Source organism: Gallus gallus, chromosome 1 (genome assembly GCF_016699485.2).
Source record: "Gallus gallus isolate bGalGal1 chromosome 1, bGalGal1.mat.broiler.GRCg7b, whole genome shotgun sequence".
Lineage (NCBI taxonomy): Eukaryota > Metazoa > Chordata > Aves > Galliformes > Phasianidae > Gallus > Gallus gallus.
Window position 1 is genome coordinate 118,532,423 of NC_052532.1, and position 27,018 is coordinate 118,559,440.

Here is a 27,018-nt window from a genome sequence, read left to right on the forward strand (position 1 = left end):
GTGACCTAGTTCAGGGCCCTGTGTCTGCAGAAATGTGCTTCTCCCAGTGGGGCACTTCCTAGCTAACCCCTCTTTTTGCTTCCATTCCCTCAGGAAGCCCGCAGCTCTTTGCAGTGTACCTCAGCCCAGGTATGGCATCCTCCTGGCTACTCATTGCCCAGTCCCTCAAGCGCTGGGCCGCTGCCTGCCCATTGGCCTCTCTGAGAAGTTGCATAACGCCACACAGACACAAGGGAGAATGGGATATTTTTAAATATGTGCTTTATTTTTTTTTTCTTTTTAAACCTGTATAAATAAATACAAAATGACAAAGAGGTTCATGTTTACTAAACTTTGCATTTGATTGTATGACATTACACAGTGTGTGTCACAATAGTTCACCTTGTCGTTGTGTCCTTTTTAGCTGTTGGTGCATAATTCTATAACTCAGGATACGCTTAGTCCTGAAGCTGCATCCAGCCACCCTTTTAGTGGAACCCCTGAGTGCTTACAATTGCAAGAGTGCGTTAGGGGAGCGCTTGAGCCAATTGGCTGAAACTGGGGAATTTCATCAGAGAGGTCTGGCACAGCAAAAGAAGAAGCTAATAGGAGGGTTGGGATAGGTTCTTGAGAAAAGAAAAAGAGTTAAAGCTTTGGAGCAGTCTTATTTTGGATTTCCTTCCTCTTAGCGGTTAGTAGGAGTATATCTGTAATCAAAGTCAGCAGAAAATGTGGGTTCAGTCAGGAACAAGAGTTTTTTCATGTTCACTGAGAGCAGGCAAATGGACTTGTATGATCAATTTTTACCCTGAAGAGCTGGTTCATATTTTGTTAGGGGTGAAAATATACTCAACCCTTCCATGAAGTGCTGGTTCTCCAAACCACTTACCATCTTCACCCAATGAAGGTCAACTGCCAAGGCTTTACAGACACACTCAGGTCACTATTTGCTTGCTTGCACTCCATGACGTTTTTCACATTCATTCTCTCTAATTCTCTTCAGAAGGCATGAATGGAAAAACTTCACCTTTACATTTTAAGCTTAAAAAAGTATTAGCTGGAAATAATGTCTAACTTCTCATTGACCAATTTGAAGCAAATTGTTGTATTCAGGTAGACTTGAATTCTGTGTAGACTTTCCTGCTATTTTGTGAAATATATTTATTTCCTATATGTTTTAGTAAAAGCAGTAGCTGTGAAGGATGACCCTGCGATTTACTATCTCTGATTGGCCACCTAAGTACACTTTATTTGTTTGTTAGCTGATGTAATGCATATCAATGGGAACTATGTCTAAAGAATCAGTTATAGATTGGAATGGTGTGTAAGCATGAGGGAACTGCTGAGCGAGGTGTAACAAAGAGTTAATATCTGTAGAGAGGACTCAGGCTTTGATGATCTTTCCCTATTTTTTCCTGGATCAGGGTATTTTTTGTAACATTTAGCAGTCTGCATTCAAGTCTGTGTTTCCTCACGCCTACCAGGTTTGCTGCTGTTTGCAGTTGTTATTGCCTTTCTCATCAGTGCTGCTCATTCACAGCTCATCTGCCCTATTTTCTCCAGCTGGAGGAATCAGACCTCAAGACCTTCTCTTCTTTCAGCAGCATTTTGAAATCAGCTTGGTGGGTGCCTTCCTTACTGGGGAACTATTTACCAATTTGTTGTTTCATAGAACAATTGTATCCAAACACAGACGCTGCACTGCTCTGGTGCTGGGCACACTGCTGTTAGCTGGGTCTGAGACTTTATAATATACTCGAAAAAAGACAAATCTTTTCTCATTTCAGCTTCCACAGCTCCCCTCCTGCACAGCAGCCTCTCATTCATTATGGCTCCTGAAGAATGGTCAATAATACTGCCTAATTTGGACAGAATTTTTGTAAATGATTTTATATGCCTCAAGTTTCGACTTTTTATGTGGTCTGATAGCGATAGGACAAGCAGATTGGCTTTAAACTAAAAGAGGGGAGATTTCGGTTAGATGTTAGGCAGAAATTCTTAACTCAGAGGGCAGTGAGGCCCTGGCACAGCTGCCCAGAGAAGCTGTGGTGCCCCATCCCTGGAGGCATTCAAGGCCAGGTTGGATGGGGCCCTGGGCAGTCTGATCTAATGGTTGGCAACCATGCTCACAGCAGGGGTTGGGATGGGTGGGCTTTGAGGTCCCTTCCAACCCAAACCATTCTGTGATTCTATGATTCTCTAAGTTTGTTACTCAGTAGGATTTTCTCATCAGAACAAAGGCAAAAATGTGATTTTTTTTTTTTTTTTTTTTTTTTTTTAAGAAATGCCCATATTTTATGCTGAAAATCTGAGGAACAGCAGTTCTGTCCTCTCCTCTTGTTTCTGATGTTTTATTTTTACCTGCTGGGCAATGTGTTTTGGAGCTGGCTGTTATACTCTGCTGTATCAGTATACTGAAAACCCAGAGGTTTCCTGGCATAGGAACAGAGTATGAAGAATCTTTTGAAAATTGGATAGTGGAAATGGAACCTCACAAAATTACTGGTAATGGAGCCTTACAAAATCAGCTGCCACTTAGGAAAAATAATGAGGCTTCTACCTGGACTTTTACTTATTCTTTTTCCTGCTGTTGCCACCTTTATTTCCTAATGCGCTAACAGAGGACAGAGATGGCAGGTGTGAAAAACATTACGGGACAAATGAAACAATCCATGTATACAGAGACTGGTTTGATCTAAACAAAAACAGTTATCCCAGTAAAACCTGCAGTATGAATCTCAGATGGGCTGCATGGCATGAAGCCAAAGGTTACCAAGCACTGGAAAAGCACAAGTGTAAGTAGGCCTGGATAGCATCCATAGCACGTCCATGTCTTTAGCACATCTACAGAGTACCACAGAGGCCAATTTGTCTTATAAGCCTTTAAAGAGCAGTAGAAATATGAATGCATGCCTCTCTGATGACGGAGTAATAAGGCTATGCCCAGCAGCGGCTCAGGCATGGGGTGCTCCTCATTAAGGCTGTGCTGGTCCAGCCTTGGCTCCATGCCCCATGTACGCTGGTACCTGGGCAGTGTCAGAGAGGCTGTTTGCCTTCGGAAGAGGACTGGCAATGCGAGACTCAGCCTTTGGCTGGTACAGGAAGAGGGAAACAGTCACCTGGAGAATGACCGGCCATGCTTTAACCCAGTGATATTAGACCTCTGAAGTCCACGGAGAGATGCTGATATACACCAAGAGTTTGCCATTACATTTATGTCTCATCATTTTTAAACAATTTCTCCCTTACTCAGGCTCCAGAGTTTAAAGCTCTGTTGTTGCAGGTGTCAGTAATTTAAAACTCTTACCTTGTGTTCAGCCAGGTGCTGGAACAGACCACCTGAAGAGTTAGTTCTTCAGGCCTGTGAGTACATCTGAGAGTTTTTCCATGCAGGTTTTTATGGAGTTCTCTACAGTAAATTTAGGTATCTCTGATCTGGGTCCAATTTTTGTCTCCAATCTCCAATATATATTTGTCAGTTCTACCTGTGAAGCCTTCTCCATAAATTTATTATTTGCTTCTCACTTCAAATATTCTGTATTCTGAGATGCTGGCTTTTGAAGCACATGCTGGGAAAAGAAAAGGAACTCACAGATGTTAGCAATCCTTTCTGCAATTCTGAAGACACATAAGTCAACTCCAAACTTCCCATTTCTAAGCCCAATTCTTTTAACCTTTCCTTGTAAATGAGATTCTTCAGGCTTGGTGTCACCCCTGACTGTGAGGCAATAACCGTTCCTTTGATAGAGAGAGATTTGGAGAGTGCCAAATGAGTCGTCCGAGAGGTATTTTTCTCTCTCTGCCTCTCTCTTTACTCTCCCCACTTCTGCAGGGTCTGTATTATAAATCTGCTGGATAACATCCACACAGAAGGAGATATTAAATACACTATGGTGTTCTGACAATGGACTTTGAATGTTTCTCCTTTTCAGATCGAGTAATATACGTCACATCACTCCCATATATCAGAGAAAAGTCAGCGCAGCAAAAACACTTTCGGCTTTCCTGTCATAGCTTCTGTAGCAACCCTTCCAGTAAGGTCTTAACCATGGGCAGAAGTGCTTCCCATTAGTGGGTCTGACCAATGGGAACATCCTGAAATCGTACCTCCTGGCAGCCCCTCGGTGCAGTGCGGTGATTTACGCAGGGCTGAGAATAGGCAAACCCAGGTCAGCTTTGCCCAGGAAAGAAAAGAGGGAAATTCAATTGCAGATGTTCTTGACTTGGCGGTCACCTTAGGAGAGCTGGTATTTCCCACTTCCTACCGCAGGTGATGTGCATGAGGGCTCCTTTTGTCCAGAAGGAAAATCGATTGCATTGTCAGGAGAAGAAAAAAATCCCTCAGACAGATGAGTATTTTATCAGGGAGGTATGTCTGTTTCAGATACATTAAAAGCCAGCTGCTTTTCTCTGAGTAAGAATTCTGTTCAAAGAGATGGAGGGACCATTTGTTATTTGCAGTAAGTTATGAGCCAGAGTGCATCTGACTGATCTCTTTTTTCTGTGTGATACTGCGTATATATCACGCAAAAGTCTCCAGCTCTGGGCTCCAGCCTCCATTACAAATGATATCCACCTTTTATGCTGAAGCAATGAGTCTGTATTTGAATTCATAGAATTAGGCAGTGGTGAATCTTCATTTTCCTTATGCGAACAGACCCTATCTATTGTTAGGCAGCCCTGGTATAAATTACAGCTGCAAATCTTTCATGCCCTCATAATTTTGCTATCTTCTCCTTCAGACCTTCCCTCTCTTTGCAGCTCAGAAGTTTTTGTGTCATTTCTCTCCCATCCGCCTGGCACAGTAATACCCAACGATTTCCTTTTCTTAACACTTCTGCATTTCTGCAGCTCCCTTCCATGTTCCTATGCTCCTCCATAACTTCTCTCTTGCTCCACCCATGCTGATACGTTCCTAATTCCAGGACAGCTAGGCCATTCTTCCTACCAGATTTCGACTATGTTTTAGGGTTGTATTTTCCTCCTCTTTTTTTCACAGAGCCATCTTGAGTTGTGTGTATATAAAATACATAATTGGTATGGGGGTGTCTGCACTATGTATGTATTAGTGGGACATATCATTTCCTGATTATAGCTAACAAAGACAAAATCATTTTTCCTTGCAGAATCAGTGAACAGATTGCTAATTATGATATGTATGCAAAGGCATATTTTTTTGCACATTGTGTTGGCATCACTTTGTTTATGTACATTCAAAATCTTGTTTCCAGCAAACTTCACCCGCTCAGCGTGGTGATTTCTAGGAACACAAGTGGCAGTCTTGCTCAGAAGTATGTCTGTTCCCCGGACAGGCTGTATTCAGGGGAACTGAACGTGGCAGAGGAGAATCAGAATAGAACATTCTACACACTCTGGCCCTTCGGCTACCGGGGTCTTTAACCAGCGATGACCTGATAGACACCATGTTCTACTCTTTCTAGCTCGGTGCTTAGCATATATTTCAGTTGCTCTGTGCCAGTAAAAAGAAATCAGCATATCAAAACCAGCTCCCCTTAACAAATTCTATATTTTGTTTAACCTATGCACATTTAAGTGATATTTGAAGGGATCAGTGTAAATGTGAGCACACTGCACTGTTTGGAGTCCCTAATCCTGCACAGTATGTGTGTGCAAAGTAGTTGTACAAATAATGAAATGTGCCAGTTTGGAATTAAAGTGTTCTGGTGATGTGAGAATGAACAGGTGACAGGGACTTAGGGCTGGAGCACCCATCCTGTGGAGACAGGCTGAAGGAGCTGGGCTTGCTCAGCCTGGAAAAGAGAAGGCTGCAGGGAGACCTCATTGCAGCCTTTCAGTGTTTCAAGGGAGTTTATCAAGATGAGGGAAACCAACTTTTACATGGGTAGATAGTGATAGGACAAGGGGGAATGGGTTTAAAGTAAAAGAGGGGAGATCTAGATTAGCTGTCAGGGGGAAGTTCTTTACCAGGAGAGTGGTGAGGTGCTGGCACAGGCTGCCCAGAGAGGTTGTGGATGCCCTGTCCCTGGAGGTGTTCAAGGCCCGGTTGGATGGGGCCCTGGGCAATCTGATCTAGTACTTGCTGTAGTGGCTGGCAGCCCTGCCTGTGGCAGGGGGGTTGGAACCTGATGATCCTTGAGGTCCCTTCCAACCCAAGCCATTCTATGATTCTATGACTAGGTCAGGAGTGTGGGTGATAGAAGCCACCTTTGAGGAGCACTCAAACTCCCCATCAAACCAAAGTGGCTGAAAGCCTTGGCAAGTGCTATGACTGCCCACAGCCTGCTCCCAGTCCTGCTGCTGTCTGCAGTGATTCAGGCCTGGGTCTGGCTCCCTCGCCCTTGAGAGGGAAGTGATTCTTATCTCATTACTGCAACCAGCTGCAACAGAGCAGCTGTGCCTCTTACCCTTGTCACTTGGCTCAGTGCCGTGCTGCTCCAGCGCAGCAGTTGGCCTGAGTAGGTCTGCTGGGGGAAACCCTGGAGCAAGGTGAAATAGGGAAGGGTGATGGACTGCAGGGATGGGAAGATCCTGGGGCAGCAACCACAGAGAGAGAGAGATGCGCTGTGATAATGATGGAGTTTCCTAGCTTTGCGGATGCTGAAGTGTTGGGAAGTCCCACCACCACCAGCAAGTGATAAGACTAGCTCCTGTGTGAGCAGAGAGCACGTGCCCCAAACTGCTCCAGCGTCCCTCTCTGGTGGCAGCTGGAGAGGACGCTGCCTGGCTGCTTAGACAGGGCAAATTGCTGTGCTGGGTTGGGCAATGGCAAGGGCTTCTGCAGCACTTGGGGAGCACAGGAAGCAAAGAGAGAGACAGCCATTTTATTTTAGGCTTATGCTGTACATTGAGATTCATTATACAATCTTTTCCCCCTAAATTAATACAAAAATAGTAAAAATAGGTTAAAAAAGCCCAAATGAAAACCCCTGACATCTTGCAAGCCATTTATGTGACACACAGATTAAGACTTCTTGGAGCTTATATAACCTAGAATTATTTATACTGACTTTCCTTTTTTTTTTAATTTTATTTTTCCCCCCCCAGAACTGGAATAGTGATGACCTGCAGAATACCAGTGGCTGCCCCAGGAGATGCTGAGCTGCTATCCCCCAGGCAGGGAGCTGCATAGGGGCCACCTCTGCAGAAACCACTGCCCCAACCTGTGCATGCTGAGCAGGAACACATTCCAGATCCCCTTCTGGGACCAAGCCTTTGCCATGTCTTAAAAAAAAGAACCCCCAGATTTTTCTCTTGCACTTTCCTGGCAGAGGATGGGATTCACAGATGCCCATCCCTGCCAAAGTTTGGAACTAAATCTCCCCATTCTCTAACAAGACTGGGGATAGGCAGAGGGGGAGTAACGTTCCCCCTGTGCCTGCCCTGGGGTCCTGGGGTACCCTGTGGAGATGGTGGGGTGCCCAGCTGTAAGAGGAGAATGCTGCCCACATGCATCTCCTTCTCATTGGAGATGCAGGAAGATATACTTCACCCCCATGTATGTGGCCCAAATTGTACAACTTGGTTCGTATGAGTTGGGGTTTTAATATCCATGTATATGTAGGGGAGGAAAAGGCTTTGGGTAACCCTTTCTGTTCCGGGTCTTCTAGATGCAGAAAATAGAGGTGCTGCAGAGGTGTCAGGCACTCCAGGAGCTTGCTCTATGCACAGGCTCTGGGCTACATGCACCCTGTGTGTGGTGCCGGGCAGGGCTGTGACATGCACTCAGTGCCCATGCTCTGGCTCTGACCTAATGCGTGTCCTCTTTCCTTCCTGTGCTCCCATCCTGCCTACGGCTCCTGTCCCCGCCTGGGTAATTGCAGTAGCTCCAGGTACACGGCAAACCTAAAGCCAGCTCCTCCACCCAGAATGCTCTATTTCCAAAGCTATGCAGCAGGAAAAAAAAACCCACCCATTTGCTTTTCAAAGTTTCCCCCCTGCAAAATCACGTGCCAAAGAGCTCTTTCTGACTTTCTCCCTGTTTAAAAGAGAAATCACGACTTCTTTCTCTCTCTCCTGAATTTTCTCAGTTGTGCTGCTATTCTGTTTTGTTTCCTCGGTTAATAAAAATAAACGAGGTGTTGGCTGCGGTGGGATTTGGTGGCTTGCCGGAGGACAGCTAGCCCAGAGAAAAGCCTTTAAAAGCACACCTTTCAATTTACAGTACACATGTTACCTGAATGCAGCGCTGGCTCAGAAAGCTTCTGAGAGCAGACGCGAATCCTCACATGGCTCAATGCAACCTCAAGCCACTCTGGTGTTGTTTTCCCTCCGGGTTCACGCAGTTGTCCAAGCTAAATGCATTTGCTTGCCTTTGGAAAAGAAGTTCCTTTTCTTTGCTAGGCAGGTTTTTCTCAGCCTTCACAGCTCCAATTTCAATCTAAGTGGAACAATTTCACTTAAAGCTTTGGGCAGAAAAGTCTGGCTTCATCACTTAATTTTTATGGTGAAATTATTCCAGCTATACCAACTTTTCTCTCGTCATTTTTTTCTTCCAGTTAGGGAACTTGTAAATTGAAAATGGGCTTCTACTAAGCCAACATTAGAAAATATCTTACAAGAAAACTGGAGTGGTCTCAGTGGACATATGCACTTAAGTTGGTTCTTTTTCCCCACGTTTTATCCTGTAGTAAAAATATACTGTACCCCATACCTCACTGTATGGAAATTTTAATGTTTGTGGAAGATAAACACTCTCAGTGAGCCACAGTCCTATATATTCTCTTTTGCCATAGTCGAATTTTTTGCTGTTAAATTTTAGTCAGTGCCTGGCAGTGTATAATAAATACTGTTACTCGCTGAATGTATACAAAAATTGGGTCATCTCTATTGTAAACAAAACCACAGTGAAACCTGGGCTAGAAAGCCTCTTAAGAGGGTGACAAAAACTGCTTAAACCTAGGTAGTCTTCCAAATGGAGGCTCACCAGTGAGGGTAAAAGCTGATGCACAGTTTGCCATTTGGAGTGCTTTGGACTGAGAACAGAGCACAATACCTGCACCTATATCAATGGATGCGGCACATACCAATTGACTTTGGTGGAGATAACTGCTCCAGAGGAAAAAGCCTACGGGAAGGAAGGCCAAAGTGGATTAGCATAGTTTGAGACCTTGAGAACATGCTGTTTCGGGTTCATGCTGAGGTATTCAGGCTACACGTAGAGAAGGAACATTTGGTGTCTCTCAGAAACATCAGGATTCAGGCAGGAATCTCATAGACTTTGGCCAAGAACACCCTAAGCACTTTCATGACTTCAGATCACCAAGCCTACAAGTGGGGAATGGAAGGTCAACTTGAGGTGAAACATGGTGAGACAGGTATGTAAGTTGGTTTTGACTCTGCTTTGGGTTTCTAGAGGGCAGTGAGGCTTCAGAAACAGCCTCTCACCTGACATGGATTTCTCTGTGCAGAGAGGGGCATGGATCCTCTTCCCCATCCCAGTTGTGAGCAGCCACTACGAATAACTGGTGGGTAACACGGTGCTGAGAAGACCTGGTGGGGGAGGAATCTGCCTTTAAACAGATTTTTATAATGGGTTGGGCAAATATCCCTCAGAAATAACTTCAATATCATTAGCTCTCTCTCAGGGCAAAGATGTGGTCTTCCTGACACTCACCCTGTGGATGCCCAAGCGCATACTGTGGCACTTAGCCACAGCGCTGCCTCCATATACTTTCCCCAGCAGATCTGAAGACAGAAAGGCAATTTTTTCACAGGTTTTATCACTTTCCTTGAAGATCTCTGAAGGCCTTGCATGCTGAGCTTTAATGAGAACTGTGAAAGTACAAGCTTGTCATTGGATATCTCTTTAAAGACTCTCCTATCTATGCATTTCAATTAGACGTGAGAGGCTTATGGAAGCCATCCTGCATCCTGTGTTTGCAAGTGATAGCATCAGGGGTAGCAGAGGTGTCAAATCGGTGTTTGCCATGTATTCCTCTCTACCATGTACAAACCAACTCTTTCACACGTCTCCCGTTTCCAGGAGTCCCACAAGCCAGTAGATTGCTGCTGTCAGAAACGGTTTGCAATTCCTCTGTAGCTCTCAACTGAGTTAATGCCATCTGAATTTTAAAAGCCACTGCAGTTGCCTGTTGAACAGTCAGAACATAGGGAAATTGTAATTGAAATGACATAACGACTGCCACAAAAATTTTACAGTGGAAGTACATGGGAGGAATGATTTCTGGGTGGAAAACATAGCCCCACACCTGAGTCTAAAGAGGGGAAAAAGGCCTCTCCCTTCACCTCGCATTCATTTGACTGTCTCTGAGTTGTCTGCCTGTCTGACTTCTGCCAAGGCTGAAGTCGTTACTGCTTTCCAGCTGCTACTGCAGCAAATGGTGCTCGTTGAAGCAAAGAGCCTGTGCATTCCTGGACACTGCTTCCTTCCCTTCTGGTCAGAGAGGAGTTATGCAGGGGAAGGCAAATGCTGCCAGCTGCAATGCCAACTTGTTTTGCTACTCAGAACGCAACAGCTTGCTTCAGGGAGGGCAAAATATCTGCTCATCTGTGAGGGAGGAAGCTCTAGAAGTATCTGTTTGCTTGAAATTTAACATTCACAACGTGGCCTTAGTGCGTTTTGCACAGGGCAGCTGGGGGTGGCTGGGACTTGATGCTATAGAGCTGCTTCACACAAAGCAGCACCCCCAGGCTGTAGCCAGAGCTCCGCTAAGTCTGCGCAGTGCTGGTGCCCTGCAGCCGAGCCCCAGGGCTCCTGCAGGACCCAACGACCTCCGGGCACTGGCACGCACCACGCCAGCTGCTGAAAACTTGTCCAGCACTCTTGGGTCCGTACATTCATGAGATTGCCTGACACACATGCCAGCTTCCCACAGACGGTTTTTTTGCAGGCCATTTATAGCTGGAGCACTCCCAGCAAAACCCAGACAATTGGCTCATGTATCCCAACCCAGTAACAAACCATTGAGTAATAATGATGTAATTCTGAGGGGTGGAGGGGTGCAGGGTGGGAAGAAATGCTTTGTTATCTGTATTACTCCACATCAGAGATGCTGATGGAATTATTTAGAACTCACAGCTCCAAAAAGACTCAGTAACGTAATCTTTTTAAGGTACTTCCTTTTTTTTTCTTTTCTTTTTTCTCTCGGATGCGATGTTTCCAATAGGCCGCTTTGATATGGGCTCTTTGGGGACGTTGTTCAACTTGCTACTATTGAACTTCAGTTTGCTATGTACAACTCTCAGGGTCTGCTGTCTCTTGGAAGAGCACGTAGCTGTCAGGTCTATTGCTTTACTGGTACTCCAGGAAGATGGAGGGATTAAATTACACGTTACATAAAACTACCCACTAATCCTCTTAGTGTGCATTACTAGTGAATGGCCTGAAATAGGCTCTCACCAAAAGAGCCCTAACATTCACTTTCTTGACGCCATTTTGGTACATGAGGTTTGCATCATGGATTTGGGTGCTGAAATATCCAGTACACCATCTTCTGTCTGCTGCTAGATCCGCTCGCACGTGTTAGTAGAGTGCTAACAAGGTTACTGTTGGTAAAGCAGGTTACGTGTTTAGCTAGTAGCGAGACATTTATAAAACAGAATTACATGGTTTCTACAGTGACAGAATCACTGGGATTTTCTGTTCTTTTCTTTTTTTTTTTTGTTCTTTTTTTTTATAAGAAAAAGAAACAGCTATAAAACCATGATTAAAAATGTTACGCAGGATGATTTACATTCTAAAATAAGGATATTTTTAGAAAAAAAAAAGTGATTTATAGCATAAAAGTGTTTGGAAAGTGTTTGGTTGCTGTGTACTGCCTTCTTTCTCAGTACAGTTTGCTATCTGTTATACAGTCTTGCATAAATGTTTAGATTAGGGGAGAAAAGAAAAATTAAACATGATGGCTAAGACCTATAAGAGTGAACTCACTGACTTGAGTTATTGCTTTGCAGAAAGTTTGTAAAGCCTTTACATCCAGCGAATACTTAGTGCTACTTCATCCTTGACAGCTGACCTTTCAATCTGATGGGGTTTAGCAACAATAATTGCAGTATCTGCAGCACAGGCAATGCAGAAGGCTGCTTAGGAACCCAACCTCTCTCATTAGATTTTACTTCACGTGTCTGAAATGCATCCCCTCTTTGCACAGGTGTGCAAATTCTCTCGTAATACCTGTTACAGGAGCTGATCAAGTTGCAATCCCCTGGCTCTTTTATTTTCTTTTTAAATTTCTCCCATCGTTTTGAATATTCCTGGATTTAGCTTAAGAGGGGGGAGGAGAAACCTCCAAACCCCTTCCTCTCCCCAGATACTGAGTCAGTACTGGTTTATTTTTTTCTCAGTAAGACCTACTGTAAAAAAGCAACAAACAAACAAGTTAGACTGTTGTAATTTGGTCAACCACTCGAGTGCTATCCATATCCACCATTTCAACACACTCTATTTCCTCACGGTTTTCAGGATTCTTCTTCTCTTTCCTCTTCTTCTTGGACGGTGGCAGAAAAGTCAATATCACAGGTAAAATGGCAAAGCAGTGAAAGAAGGTGACTAATGCTATTAAAAACAAGCACCTGAACAGTGTACGGGTCAGATTTGAAGGCACAGCTGCAAGAGGAATCAGACCAACAATATAGCAGAGGTAGCTCTGCAAAATAGCTACCCCATGCACTTCCAGGGCATTTTTCACCCATTTAGTTCTTGTGAACTCTTTGCCCAGGACAAAGGTTGATAACAGTGGAGCACAGTTGTCAATTGTATAATTAATTCCGTAAATCAAGCACAACACAGAAATACAATCTAGTTCCACTTTCCACAAGGTCATAAAACCTATAACTCCGAACTCAACCGAGGCAACAGTTAGAGTGAGCCATACATTGATCAGAGAGTCTGCCACCAGGAATGCAGAGAAGAAGAGCAGAAATAAAGCACTAATGCAGGAGTTTTGTAAGGGGGCTCCCACTGAAGAGGCATAACGATCCATGTACACAAATGATGGATTGAAAACGATGAATTTCACCTTGGAGGTGAGAGAAAGCTTCCTCAGGGTTTCCAGGAGGTCATAAAGTTCTTCCCTCTTGGTTTCCATTGTCTTGGCCACCAGGAACATTCTGGAGGCCACGACATCAACCTCATTGTTGTATTTCTTGGAAAAGATGATATCCTCTGAAAAATGGGCAAACTGAGGGGCTTTCAAGAAGGAGTTCCTCAACATATCAGTGAAATTTTTCTTGGGCAATCCAGTAGATATGTTGAGTTTCCTAAGGTAATTTAAGTAGCTCTCAAACCAAGATATCCTCACAAAGCCCTTGGTGTACTCCAGCACATCCTCCTGGACACTGGTGTTCCAGTACTCTATTGACTCGTAGATGTAGAACCCAATCACCGGGCTGTAGTTACTGAAATACTTCTGCTGGGCAGTTGTATACTCAATGGTCCGTGTGGCGGTCGCTACGATGTTGCTCAGGTCTGACCCTTCACTGACCTGCAGGTAGCCCATTAAGGCAAAGGAAATATAAACAAGGTAAAAGAGAACTACAAAAGGCTTGACGTAAGTGTTTGTTATCCAGTCACAATAATAGCGTTTAAGGAACCACACCAAAAGATGACTCTCGTAAGTGTTCGTTTCCTCTGAATCCGTTGTGTCCTCGCTGAATCTGGCTGTCAGAAGAAACCTATACCATGCAGGCTTCTCTTGCAATACCTCTGGCTTTGGTACCTTTCTACAGAAGATACTATGCTGGTAGTTGTTTTCTATGTAGCCAGTAAACACCAGGCTGGAACCATAAAAGGAGAGTACATAGAGGTAGTTGAAGAAAATTGCAATACAGGAATTGCAGCAGAAAATCCTGGCTGCTTCAATGTTAGTGAAGGGACTGGCACCTATTCCAAAAGTGACCAGGTACATGGCAGTGGTGAGGGAAAACGAGAGCATGGAGTCTGCAAATACGGCTGCAGTCCTCTCTTTAACATGTTGGTCTTCTCTAGTTTTTCTCCAGGAGGACAACATTTCAAAAGTCCCATATAACCCATGACCTACAATAGAGAACAAAGCAAGTATTTAAAGTACTCAAACAAACATGTGGTAAAAGGTAACATGGACATACTAAAAGGCTCCAAGGAGATGCATCTGGATGTTAACAATTCTTGAGGTAAGCGTCCTGCAGAAGAGAGAAAACATGACAGAGCTCTAAGCCACCGAAGCGTGTTTGCCACCTGACTAGCAAACCTTACTGCCAGAGCTGGAGGAGAGTTCTGCTTCGCTGATGCAGGGTTGATGGGTTAAAGAAAAAAGTATTTTCTCTGGCTGGCTGTTCCGTTTCAATATTTTGGAGTGCCTGTGATAGAAGATGCTTTGAAATTAGTTTTTTCTTGGTGATGGAATCTGACCTGTGGTGGAAACAAAGAAATATGACCTTGAAGTGCCAGTGCTGGAAGCAGAGCATTAGTTGGCTGCTTTGTAGAATGACTGCAAAAAATGAAACCTTCATATAAGCTGAATACTGTCAAGTAAATCAGTCACTGACTTCTCTGCTTCCTATACAGATTTTCCATCAGGAAAAAGAAATCCTAGAAATGGAACAAAGAAAGAAAAGCACAAATAACTTTTAGAGAGGAAGAAATGTAGAGCTGACATGAAACTGCTTAAGGCATTAGTTTTCTTACTTCAGCATGCCTAAGGATTTGTGAAACCAAATGCAGCTCTTTTTCCCTTGGCAATTCCTACATTTTGTAATTGATTAATTAACTCTTAAAATGGACATAGTGTTCATGAAACGGAATAAGAACCAGCAGAACTAAAATCCTGTGGGTAACTCCAAAATGCAGATAAACTGAGAAAAGTGGATGGTTTTATTTTAATCTCTGGTTGGCCATCCTTCTCTTCTGGTTCCTATTTTATAACTGATAACAAAGATGCAGTCTGGGGCTACTGACCTCTGCTCACTCATAGTAGACCTCAGTTAGGAGTGCAGTCATCAAGCAGGTGTCAGATGAGAGCAGATGAGATGAAAGTTGGTTTTTCATAGAGGTGAGTGGAAAAAATACAGCCTTAACTAAAGTGTAAGACTTTAATACTCATATCATGTTATAATAGAATCTTTCCATTGAATCCTACCCTATTTTTCTCTTCCTCCTTGTCTGTTTTCCCCTGTCCTTTCTTTACCTTTCCAGTCTGCTCTTGTCCTATCTCCAGAAATTCTCACAAGTCAGTTCCCAGCACTTTCCTCTTACCCATTTTCTGGTAGCATTAGATGAAATGATCAGAGCAGAATTAGTCACCGATGACAGTGAAGTGCAGCCACTGGACTGACCAAGTTGATGCTCCAGTCCATCAGGTCAGGGTAATTCACAGATCTCTGTTAGAACTTCAGGCTGTCTGCAGGCTACCAAAATTGCTCTGTCAGCCATGTTCTCTTCACAGGTAGATGGTTACCACTTTTGACACAGAGGCTACAAATATCAGTCAAGAAACCCTAAACAAATGGGATATCCTCAGGAACCAAGGCATACTGTGTTTACACTTAACTGGGCTAAATATTTAATTCACTTTACAAAGTAACCCTTTTGTGGTCGGTACCTTTAAAGACAAAGTAATAGGACATCTGGTTTACTTCCTTATCACTATTGCCTGGTATGAGAGTAAGCAAGTCCGCACTCTCACATCTAGCAGATACCATGCCTACACTCTTGTTTGGAGTCATGGCATGGAACACGACTGTCCAATCTGTAGCAACATTACAGTCCTGGTCTTGATATGGCATTTGGCCTTCATCTTAATTGCCCTAAGCAATGTTTTACAGCTGCTTTCAGATGCCAGGTCAAGACTGTCAATCTGATAACTAGCACCGTGCCCTCTCTTAAAACTAATGGGAAATACTGGAACTCCCCAGACGTAAAATAAAGCAAAAAGCACAATCAGTGACTGGCACCCCGCTGTTAATTATGCTTCAAATAGTTATGTTCTAGGCTCAGTAGGGAAAGCTATTAAGCTTGCTTCCAGTGTGTTCTTTGTAAAGACAGACTGACCTTTATTTAAATGTAACTGATCACTTGCCAAAGCAGGGAGTGAGAGGTTTAATCCATTTATGGCTCCCATAAGTCCTGCAGACAGGCTTCTCTGAAAATTTCACATGGCATCGTATGCATTAGCTTCTAGTGAGCAAAACAGTATAAAATGAGGTCATTGAATATTACAAATTACTTCCATCATGAGCTTTAGTTATAGCACGTTTTTGCAAAACAACATTTCAGCATTAATAGGCTCCTGACTAAAAATATTCAGATAGCTGCAATAATTCGGACAGCCTTTGACTTTGCAATGAAAAAAATATTAGAGCTAATTAGATATGAAGCTGAGCGGGACTTTTTATCTGTCATAAGATTCTGCATAATGTCTGATAAGACGAATTCTTGATACCCTGTATTTTCTTTAAAGAGCAAACATAAAAACACTTCCAGGACTTCAATTGCTTCTACACGGTCCTTGAGACTATCCTAAAATGGCAATTGATTTGGAGGACGGTTCAAGCAAACGCATGAAGAGGCATCCCCTCATGTGCTTCGCAAAGCCAATGGAAAAAGTAGTTAGATACCATTCTATTTTAGGCTTGGCCCCTCACTACTCAATCTGTGTGCTGGGAACTGTCATTTTCCTTCAATGGTACACTCTCAGACTCCTGTGCCCGTTTGTACAACAGCTACAGAATTCTGATTTCCTTCTAGGAAGGCCTGCCTGGATGGCTAGCAGACTTGCATACTGGCCCGATCCCATATGCTACGAGTAAAAGATGAAATCTGAGCTCACACACGAATTAGGACGGCTGACCAAAGATTTAGCTATCATGGAATGTACCTAACAATGTACTCTTCTAACTACTGAGTACAGGCTAAACTTGGAGTGACTATCTCCAGCACTGTCTGATGCTTGTACAGGTCTCAGTAACAGAGATTAGGGCTGATGATTGGTTCATGGAGGCATTTTGTGAGAATTTCTTTCACTCTCCTCCAATTTTAGTTTCCATTTTTTGCATCCCTAACTGATTTTATTCTCTTGCTAGTGCTATGTCTAACCTATATAATATTAATGAGAACAAGGCAATTTTTCCATTGCAAATAAATTATGTAATTACTTTAACCGATTTTCCCTTTTTACTAGCGACTTAGCCACAAATCTGTAATGATTTGCAGCAATTTGTTCATTATTCACCGTCACTCAGTAAATAACAAATATGAACTCAAACAGCTAATGGGCTATTGGAGATCTTTCGCTGTTGACATTTGCTATTATGATTCACTGGCCGTGCCCTACAGTCAGGCTGTACAACTATGTGCTGAGAACACGGAGTACAAGGAAGGACTGGACTGTTTGATGGAAAAGGGATTCTGAATGGGCAAAGGAAAATGTTATAGGAGTATGAGAGAGGTATCGGAGGAAATAGGGACCAACAGCTTTTTGTGCTTGCTGTCCTTTTCTACTACTCTGCATTGTAGCAGATACCCCTACCACATGGCAACTAAGGACAGAAATTATGATTTTTGTTGACAAAAAAAAAAAAAAAAGCCACAGAGCATAGCCACAGTTATTTATCATTGTGGAGGACCTTAAATTTAGCATGGGCTAGTTTTAATTTTAGAAACTAATAACAATATCAGTAATAAAAACAACGAGCGATTCTTGGTTTAAATGCAGTGCTTTTATGAGTAGCCTGAAAATGCTATAAAAAGTTTCATTAGCCTCCTTCAGGATCAACTACACATGCTCTGCAAAATCAGTGTAGAGTGTGCACCAGAGGAGAAAAAAACCTTGTAGGGAGTTGTGAAAGTGAAGGCAACATTTTCTATTACTTATTATTATCATTACTTACATAATTTTAAACAGTACTTATGTACAGGCATTGTGACCATTCCTTTTAGCACCATTTTTAAATATTGGTAAAGAAATGCTTTCTTTCTTCCTCCAAGTGGTCGTTCAAGCATGAGACATCTGGCAGCTGAGGCTTCAAGCTGGCATTAAAAGCAAATGAGGTTGGGGGGTTTTGATCTTATCACAGTAAGTCTGGGTATTCAAACAGACTCTTCCAGTGAGAGAAAGTAAGGGGAATGACTAAGAGTGAAGTTTTGGTTCCTTTTCTTGAAGTTTTACCCATCTATGCAGTCACAGAATAGCAGCACACTGCAGGTCTTGTTTTGTTCTTGCTCTTTGCAAGGTTGTGTGCCTGTGCATGTGTTTGATACTGGAGCAAAAGCACTCTGAATAAAATCTCCCTAAAGGCCCTGAAGTTGCATTCTTTGCACTTCCTTTGGAAGGCAGTGTTTTATGGGCAATTAATTTCATTCATCCCACTTTAGGGCAGCTGCATACAAAGCTTAATGCCCACTGATCTCTGCCTCAGCCATGGTGAATGTCGCACTAGCATGGACGATGCCCACTGACCGCCAGCATGCCCGCTCACAAAGCCCCAGTTAAAGCACAGAGAGCTCCCAAGGCAGCAGGCTGCTCTGGCAGCAAAGCTGGAGAGAGAGGTCCTTCTCATGCTCCTTGTCATGCTCCTCCTCTCCTACCTGAGCCTGCTGCTTGCCTGCTGCTCCCAAGGCTCCTGCTCCTAGGCCTGCTCTCTGCACCAGACTAATGGGATGACTGGGATTAGAAACATTCACAACATTTTCTGAGAGTTACTTTTTAATCCAAGTTGTTTTCCTGACACCAACGGCATGAACGATGGGCTGAAAATGGGAGTGAGTCATGGCAGGATGCATAGATGTGTCCTTGTGAACTGGACCAGCAAAGCCTGACGTGGAAGCATGGATGTCGCTAGGCTTAAGTTGGGATTTTGATTTAAGGCCTTTGCCTGTATTGTAATGACTCTATCCTTGCAGCACTATCAGTTCAGCTATAGCAATGCAGTCTCACTTAGGTTAATGCAAGTCAGAAATCATCCCAGTGAACAGGAACACTTGTCTGCAAGAGGAATTTAGTGTGCAGTGAGGAAGTGCGCAAACTTACAGAGCACTGGCTATCTTGCACCAGTGTTCTTTGTGGAAATCTGGAAGAATAACTTAATTCACATTCAAAGTGGAGTGAAATATCATCCACGGAGACCAACACTGGGTGAATTAACATAGAATAGCTAGGATGCTATAAATTCACATCCCATCTTGCTGCCAGCACAGGCAAGCTCTCAGGAACTGCACTTGTGCAAAATTAGTGTGTGGGAGATCAGCATCATATTGCAGGAATTGCCCTTTCCAAAACGATATCTGTAATAACATATGATATAATGAAGGTGCAATGAATTTTCCTAGCTGACAGTATTAAAAATAACAACGTACATCGCTCAGCTATGTGATTGCTTTCCACAGTAATGTCAACAAAGAGGCTGAGACAATTTCCCTCTGCTGACTTACTTTTTCCAGATAGATCAGTGAGCTCATCAGCACCCGTCTTATGAAAAGCCAAGGGAAAACGCTAATCCCGTTTCCCTTTGCCACAGGACTTGTAAGTGACCAGTTGCTGAGGACACAGGTGACCTGCTCCAGGTGGCCTCTCCCAGCAGGCACAATGTTAATGCAGAACACACTGCAGCTTCACAGTGCTACTGAATAAGCAGACTGAGCAAGAGAGTTTGCATCCAGCTGAAGCAAACATCCAGCTTCAGACCCTTATTTACACTAAAATAATAACGTAATAGAGCAAATCCAGACCCTTCCACATGCAAACGGAATTAGAACCCAGCCTAACTAACCAAGCCTAAACAACAGGTCTCTCAAGGTTTATCACAATTTACTGGTGTGGATTGACCTGAACAGCTAAATCACCATCAGTACACTCTTACAACACATAAGGATCATTCTAGATGAAGTTGGTGGCCCATACGCTGTGCTGTAACACTGCAGCTTTGTGGTGTGGATGGCAGACGTTGCACAGTCAGACATCCCAAAGTCTGCAGACTTTCCTGTCCCAAGCAGTCCTGCTGAGCAGAGAAAGCATCACAGAATCATAGAATATCCCAATCTGGAAGGGACCCACGAGGATCATGGAGTCCAACCCCTGGCTCCACACAGCACCACCCCAAATCAAACCCTATGTCTGAGAGCGTTGAACTGCGGCAGTCGAGGCCGTGCCCACAGCCCTGGGCAGCCCGTTCCACGCCCACCGGACTCTGGTGCAGCCCCTGTCCCTAACCCCCAGCTGCCCCTCCCCTGACACAGCTCCATGCCGTTCCCTCGGGCCCTGTCGCTGTCACACAGAGCAGAGCTCAGCGCTGCCCCTCCGCTCCCTGTGAGGAGCTGCAGCCGCCATCAGGCCTCCCCTCAGCTCCTCTGCTCTGCGCTGAGCAAACACGGGCCTCAGCCGCTCCTCATACGTCTTGACCCGCCACCATCCTTACAGCCCTCCTTCCTTGCAAGTCTAACTTGCTTGTTCTGTGCTCGTCTGGGTGTTTCTGGCAATTCACTTGAGTGCTGAGTAACACCTATAGATCACTGACTGTAGGCAGCTGACCATCTTGAATGTGTTCTCTTGCCCAATGTGAGTGAAGTGCCAGACATGCAAGCATTGCCTGACTTTTCTTCACACCTCCAACCACAGGCTCAAGGGGCAAGTAAACGTACCTGCAGGTATGGTCACTGGATTAAGGAAATGCACAAGAGAAAAACAAGACAGGTGGTATTGGTATAGGTATATGCTGTACAGATCACAATGCCTTCCTTACCCTGCATCATAACTGGATAACAGCTACGGCAGCATATCTCAAACATATACGTTCTGCTGGGTAGGTTCAGTATTTGCAGTTACTGTCCGAAAGACTAGTACATTTTACATATATATCAATAAGGTACATTATGCCAGCAGATGTTAACAACTTTATTGGGATCTTCCCCAAAAGAGAAGCATACTTCCTGAGATTATATATGATGGTCTGCTGGGCACTAAGGCACGATAGCAGCAGATCGGGCTCTGGGGCTGCTTTACATTTCCATACAGCCATTCTCTCTCAATTGCTGGCGCTATCTCCCCAGGCTCTCTTAGATCCATCCCAGCCAGAAAGCCCTGGGTAAGCCCATGCGCGAGCACCTTGACAAAAACCTGCCTCAGTCTCCTGAGAGATCGTCCTTGTGCTTCGTGCTATATTCACTTGGCAGGAAACTAAGAGAGATGTTTAATACTAAGCTGTAAGTATCTGCTGTGTTTCACAGCTGTGGGTGGCTGTGCCCACAGGAGCGCAGCAATGCAGAGCAAGCGTCCCTGCACACCACGCAGCACGAGCTGCTGCACGCAGAGAAGAAATCATCAGCTGGTGCTCCATGCTTTATGCTAGGAGACCACAGCGTTATTTTTAGGTTTAGATCTTGCAGAAAGACTCTCTGGGCTGTTCAGCCTGCGCTCAGATTGCTCAGTGCGTAGGCAGGAAAGCAGTGTGTGTCTTGCAGTCCAGCACAAGGTTTCTGTCTTGTTCAGGTCTTGCGCAGAGCCTCCAAGCGCAGCGCAAAAGGGGCTCGCTTGCTCCTAACACCCACACAGATCTGCTGCCCGGCATCGTTCTCATCTCAGCTTTGTGAACGTCTGATTCAATACCCCGTCTATCTTCTCTCTGTTTCTAAAGATAATCTTTGAGAATGCAGCATAGGATTAGCACTCTGTGCTTTTGTCTGTTTTGGTCAGGGTTCGCCCCTTCTGAATCGCTCTGAGTGCACATTTGCACAGAGGATATGCTGATGGAAAGGAGCACCCTCACGCTTTCTGTCTTGCTGTATATACCCAGTCCTGAGCATATACCCAGTTATAAACTCCCCAACAGCGTCTTTCCTCACAGCACACAATCAACAGTGGGCAGATGCCTCAGAAGCCAATACAAAGCACAAGCTAATTTTAAGAGCATGACCTGTATGATACCATTGGAACTAAAGTCATTCTAGACAGAAGTCCTTAGCTCTGAAATCACACACACACACACACACACAAGACAGATGCAGCCATTCCTGTATTTTTTCTATCTGCTGGGAGGACAGAAGCGAGGAGCAGAAGTATTTTTAATAACTGGAACTAAACAATGCCTCAGTACTCACAGTCCTCATATTACCGTGACCACTCATTAGCAATGACAGTAACATCATTCGTCACTTTTAATTTGGGGTGGATTATGAAAGCTATACATCATAAAAAGCCATCTTCTCACTTAACAGTGCATTTTCAAAATATTTTTAAATCAAACCAAATTCAACTCCTCAAATCAAACCACTTATTCCATAGGTTGCTCCAAAAGTAATGCCTCCTATTTATTTACACAGAAGCTACAACAGCAACCAAGAGCGCAATGACTCTATTTGATAGAGCAAATCCTCAGCTACAAAAGACTGTTTTTCAACAGTGTCATGAGCTCTGCATTTTCACCAGCAATGAACAAGAGCCTGCATGCTGCTCTTGGAAAAATCTGCACCAGTGCATGTGATTCACTGTCAGTCACTACTGTTGAAATGCACATCTGCCCCTCACTGTGCTCACATCCTCTGCTAAGTCTCCAGAAACATTCAGTAAGTGTCAATGAATGTCAGTAGGTGCCATTCTTTTCCTCGTGGAGGAATTCACCTGTTGCATGGAACAAAACGTAACGGCATATTGCTGGGATGGTTCGACCTCTACTGCCATACTGCCACCACCTGCTTCTGACACCATGGGCTAACACCATAAAGCAGGAGGCGTTATTTTCAGAGCGGCCCTCATATAACGATATATGGGTAATCCAGCAACTATGTGGTTAATCTTGAAGTGTGCCGTTTATTTCAATACAAGTTAAAAAGACTGATTTAGCATTTGGGAAAATGCTGTGTTTTGCTTGGATCGTTATTTTTGGTATGGAAGGAGTGTAATATTTGAGTTTTTGTTGTTACAGTGGTAGCGAGAATGTCAGATAAGCACATTTTAAAAGCAGGAATACAGTTGAGAGAAAACTTGAGTGGCTTTTTATTTTCAGGAAGATAAGCAACACAAGTTACGGTTCAAAATCTACTTTTAGATATACAGGGAATATTTCATTCCACTTAAGAATGGGTAAAGGCTTGTTTGGGTGTTTAAATAGCAGACTGTCAAGTCTGTTTAAACGTGTGACTTACTTTCCTCTGTTTTTGGAAAAGGCCTGGCAAAAGTAAAAAGTCATGTTTCACTCAGTGCGATGGAAGGAGTTGAGCACTGATGAAATCTGATTTTAGCTGCTGGAATATTTACATCCGTGCGGCATGATCGTCTGCCCCCTATCTGAACCCCCTGCGGAGCTACCCTGATGGAACTGAAGCAGAGCCAGAAGTGCTCCCTCTGGCTGGGAGGAGCACACGGGTAGTAGAGTGGCCACTTGGGATGGAGAAGTCTAGCACCAGGGTGGCAAAGAAATGACACGTGTGGCCAACAAGCTTCACCGAGATGCGTGGAACTCAAGCCTTGCTGGCCAAGGGGATTGTCAGATGTAGAGTTAAGTATCACCAGGCTTGTCTTGCATCTGACATACTTAGGGAACTGCAAATGGATTTTCCTCCTGAAGTGAGCTTTCAACAGATTTTACGCACGTTGTGTAAAAAAGCCAATTACTTAAAGGTAAATGAAAGCTACCTGCAATCATCTGTGAAAGGTTAACGCTCACCACGCAGCAGAATAGCCAAGTGACACACCGTGCCTGACAGTTACTGATGGCAGAGCAAGGCACAGTGTGCATATCTGGGGCAAAATCAGCTTTTACATCTCTTTTGAATTTTTAAGCCCACAAGCCAGAATATCATTTGTGTCTAGGAGATTTTTCCTTGTGGAACACGGCCCAGTGGAATATGGATTAGTTTACCACACTTCATGCTGCCTCTTCTGGTGAGAAAGCTGAAACCAAAACAACTCACGCATACTTATTCCCATTTAACTTAACGTAATCCATCTCCACCAGTGTCCTCCTCCAGAATGCAGAGGTCTCACTGCCTGAAAACCACAGCCCCCTGCCATATGTGCCTGTCAGCCACCTCCTGTTTGGGGAATGCCATTTGTGAGAGCCACTAAACGTGACAGGGACCTAAAATGAAAAGTTGCATCAGCTCCTAATGGCCTTCCCCAGGTCTCCATGGAGCATCTGAGTCTAGTATGCAAAGTATCGGAGAAACATGGAAGGGCTTGGGTTGGAAGGGACCTCAAAGCCCACCCAGCCCCAACCGCAGCCATGGGCAGGGCTGCCCCCCACCAGCTCAGGCTGCCCAGGGCCCCACCCAACCCGGCCTGGAGCACCTCCAGGGAATGGGGGACCACAGCTCCTCCTTCACAGCTCCTCTTCTCAATAAAGCACTGTATTTCCTGAGTCACTGATATGCTTCTGAAGCCAAGGAGCCCATATGTGTGTGAAGGCTTCACCGGTATCTGTGGTGGTGAAAAGGGAACATGGGTGCATGCTGGCTGTGCCGCTATCACACCTGATTGGCTTCACATGCAGTTCTTGCACTGCTCAAGAAAGGGTTGGCATGACAGTGTCTAAAACACTGCCACTGTGTGTATTTTAAACCTGTTTCCTTTCCATGCCTCAGTGGCTTGTTGGTGTTCAGGTTCCTCAATGGATTTAGGGCAACAGATCTGTCAGGAGGAGAACTGGAGTGAGAGAGGCCAGCAGGTGAAGGAGGTGGTTCTTCTGCCTGCCTGTGGGTTGAGAGCCATGGCTTGGGTGAGAAGACTGTAGTAGGCCAAGGGAGAAGGGCTGCGCCGGGGGCCTTCCCCTCCAGGAGATGGCTGAGGGACTGCAGAAGATGCTTGGCTGCTCAGAGAGGCGAGGAACAAAAAAAAACTGATTAGGAACATAACTGAGCAGAGCAGAATTGAATTGGGAAGGCTGAGCAGATGGAATGACAAAAAAAAAAAAACAACAACAAAAAAAAACCCACGACAACAGTGTGCTTCCAGGGTGTTCCTGGAGCCTTTGGCAGAGCAAAATATGCAAGGGATGAACAGTGGAAATCACTGGGAAAACTGAAGCAGCAGTAATCTTACTGCAGGGCATGGTGGGAAACTATTTGGGAGCTAAGGATGCTATTGAGGAACACTGAGAAAAGGGCTGGAGCAGTGGGTACAGCTACGGCTGAGGAGAAAAAGACAAAGGAAGCTGGAGAAGAACAAAACACCCCGTGAGCAGTGCTGGGATAAGGGAGGAGAGCGCTGCATGTGAAATGAGAAGATGGGTGTGAGATCTGCTGCAGTGGGCTGCCCCAAAATGCAACTGAGATGAGGGAGAGGAGAATGGGATGAGGGGCAGCATAGGGTGATGTCCCAGCTGAGAACTGCACATTTCCTCCAGCAGGCAGGGATGGAGGGTCAGGTTGGCAAGAGAAGTGAGAGAGCTCAGTGCGGGGAATAAAGACAAGAGAGGCTCAGTACACTTCACATTTTTATTAGCTGACAGCAGAGAAAACGGTGGAAAAATGTTATACAAAGTCAAACATCTGTGTGTCTGTTACCTTTAGGTGTGGACTGAAGGGTACCTCAGGAGATGTTTCTTTGTAAATCTTTATATGTAACCAAAGTTGACACTTTGGTTTTATTGAATATAGCAAACACATGGGTGCTTGATAGGGGAGATAATGAATGCTTTTAGGGCTTACAAATCTGGTATATGCCACAATTCCCTAGTGAGGCTGATACCTTGCAAGCTGATCAGGGACCCTGAGCCCTGCTGGCCCAGCTCTGCAGCACTCACATTCTCCAAGGGCTGCACACTGGCTGCTCCGGTCCTTCTCTCCCTTTGACCTTGGCTGCCCAGCCTCCAGCATCCCCATGGCCCCGGTGCAGAGCCCTCAACTCACAGTCCTGCCCCTGTGCTCCCTCCAACCCAGTACCCAGAAGCTGTGACCACACTGCAGGAGCTGCCGTGGGTGCCATGACATCGGAGCACGGAGTGAGGGATACACTGAGAGCAGGCATCCCTCCCTGTTGTGTTAGCTTTGGCACCAGGCTCATTCCCCTTCAGTTTACAACAAGCTTCAAGCTCGAGCTGCTCTCCTAACTGCTAGCTGTGCTTCCTGTGCCAGCAGCACCTCGGACCCAAGGCTAAATATAAGCGCGTGGAGCCAGCCCTGTGTCTCTCCCGTATTTGGCAGTGCCTGGCACCACCAACCACCCTACATAACTGAGCCCTGCTACCCAGCTGGTGGCTGGGAAAAGCTGTGTCCCTCCCGTGTGGGCATCCCCTTAAGGACAGAGGGCAAGGTGCAGTTTGCTTCTGAGCCCCCATGTCTAGTGTTGTGCTGCACCTGCAGGAGGTGAAACTCAGGCCAGAATCTCACTGAGCCAACACTGCTGCTTGTTCAGTATCTTGTTTTGTGGCACATTTTCTTGTCTTGAGGAAACCAGTATTTTTGTAGGATTGGCAGTTATTAAACAACATTTAATGCGTAAGAGAAACTTGCAATGAATACATTAGCATCTGTGCCAGACCAAACATCTGTGGATTTCAGTGGAACGGGCAGCAGGAAATCAGAATTTTGTTTCTGCTTCTCAGCTGGCACAACAACTCAACTACTGTAAAGTCGTCTGAATTAGGAAGAATTTGTTTTTTTGGTGTATAATTCTTAGGGTCAAAAGTGGACAGACTTATTGCAGCCAAGTATTCAACGTGAACCAGGCGTGTGAGTACCTCTACCCTTGCGTGACTCTGCTAAGTGCGGGTGGCGAGAGCTTCACGCACCCAGCAAGGCATATGCTAACTCTAAATACACCCAGACGAATGGTGGGAGCCTGCCAAGCTGATGAGAAGATCCCCACTGGACCTGATGAGCCTTCCCTGGAGAAGAGGGAGGCTGCAGGCAGCGTGCAGCTTGCTGGCCTCCTTGCAGGGGAAATCCCGTGCAGGCATCGGCCCTGGGTACAGGCAGGCATTGGTGACTGCGTTACCGCAACTCAGTGAGTTACCTTTCACGAGCTGAGCTACTGTAACCTGCCTTAATTAAAGAGGAAAATAAATTAGGCGACAGTACACTGAGGGTGATTAAATCCAAAGCGCAGGAGGTTTAAAGTAGTATGTTGTATTTAACAGGTGGGGAAAGCAAAAGACGTTCCTGTCGGCTCACGCCATCTGAGCCTGGGGAGTGCA

The 27,018-nt window shown here is 44.8% G+C and overlaps 1 protein-coding gene across 1 annotated transcript in view; it reads right to left on the minus strand.

Moving 5' to 3' along the window:
* Nucleotides 1-244: 244 nt before the first annotated feature.
* The window catches only part of PTCHD1 (patched domain containing 1), a 41,290-nt gene continuing 14,516 nt past the window's right edge, over nucleotides 245-27,018 (minus strand). Inside the window, exon 3 of the mRNA XM_425565.8 lies at nucleotides 245-13,954. Within this exon, the coding sequence (XP_425565.4) occupies nucleotides 12,300-13,954 (1,655 nt within the window). The 3' untranslated portion in view covers nucleotides 245-12,299. The remainder of the gene's footprint in view (nucleotides 13,955-27,018) is intronic.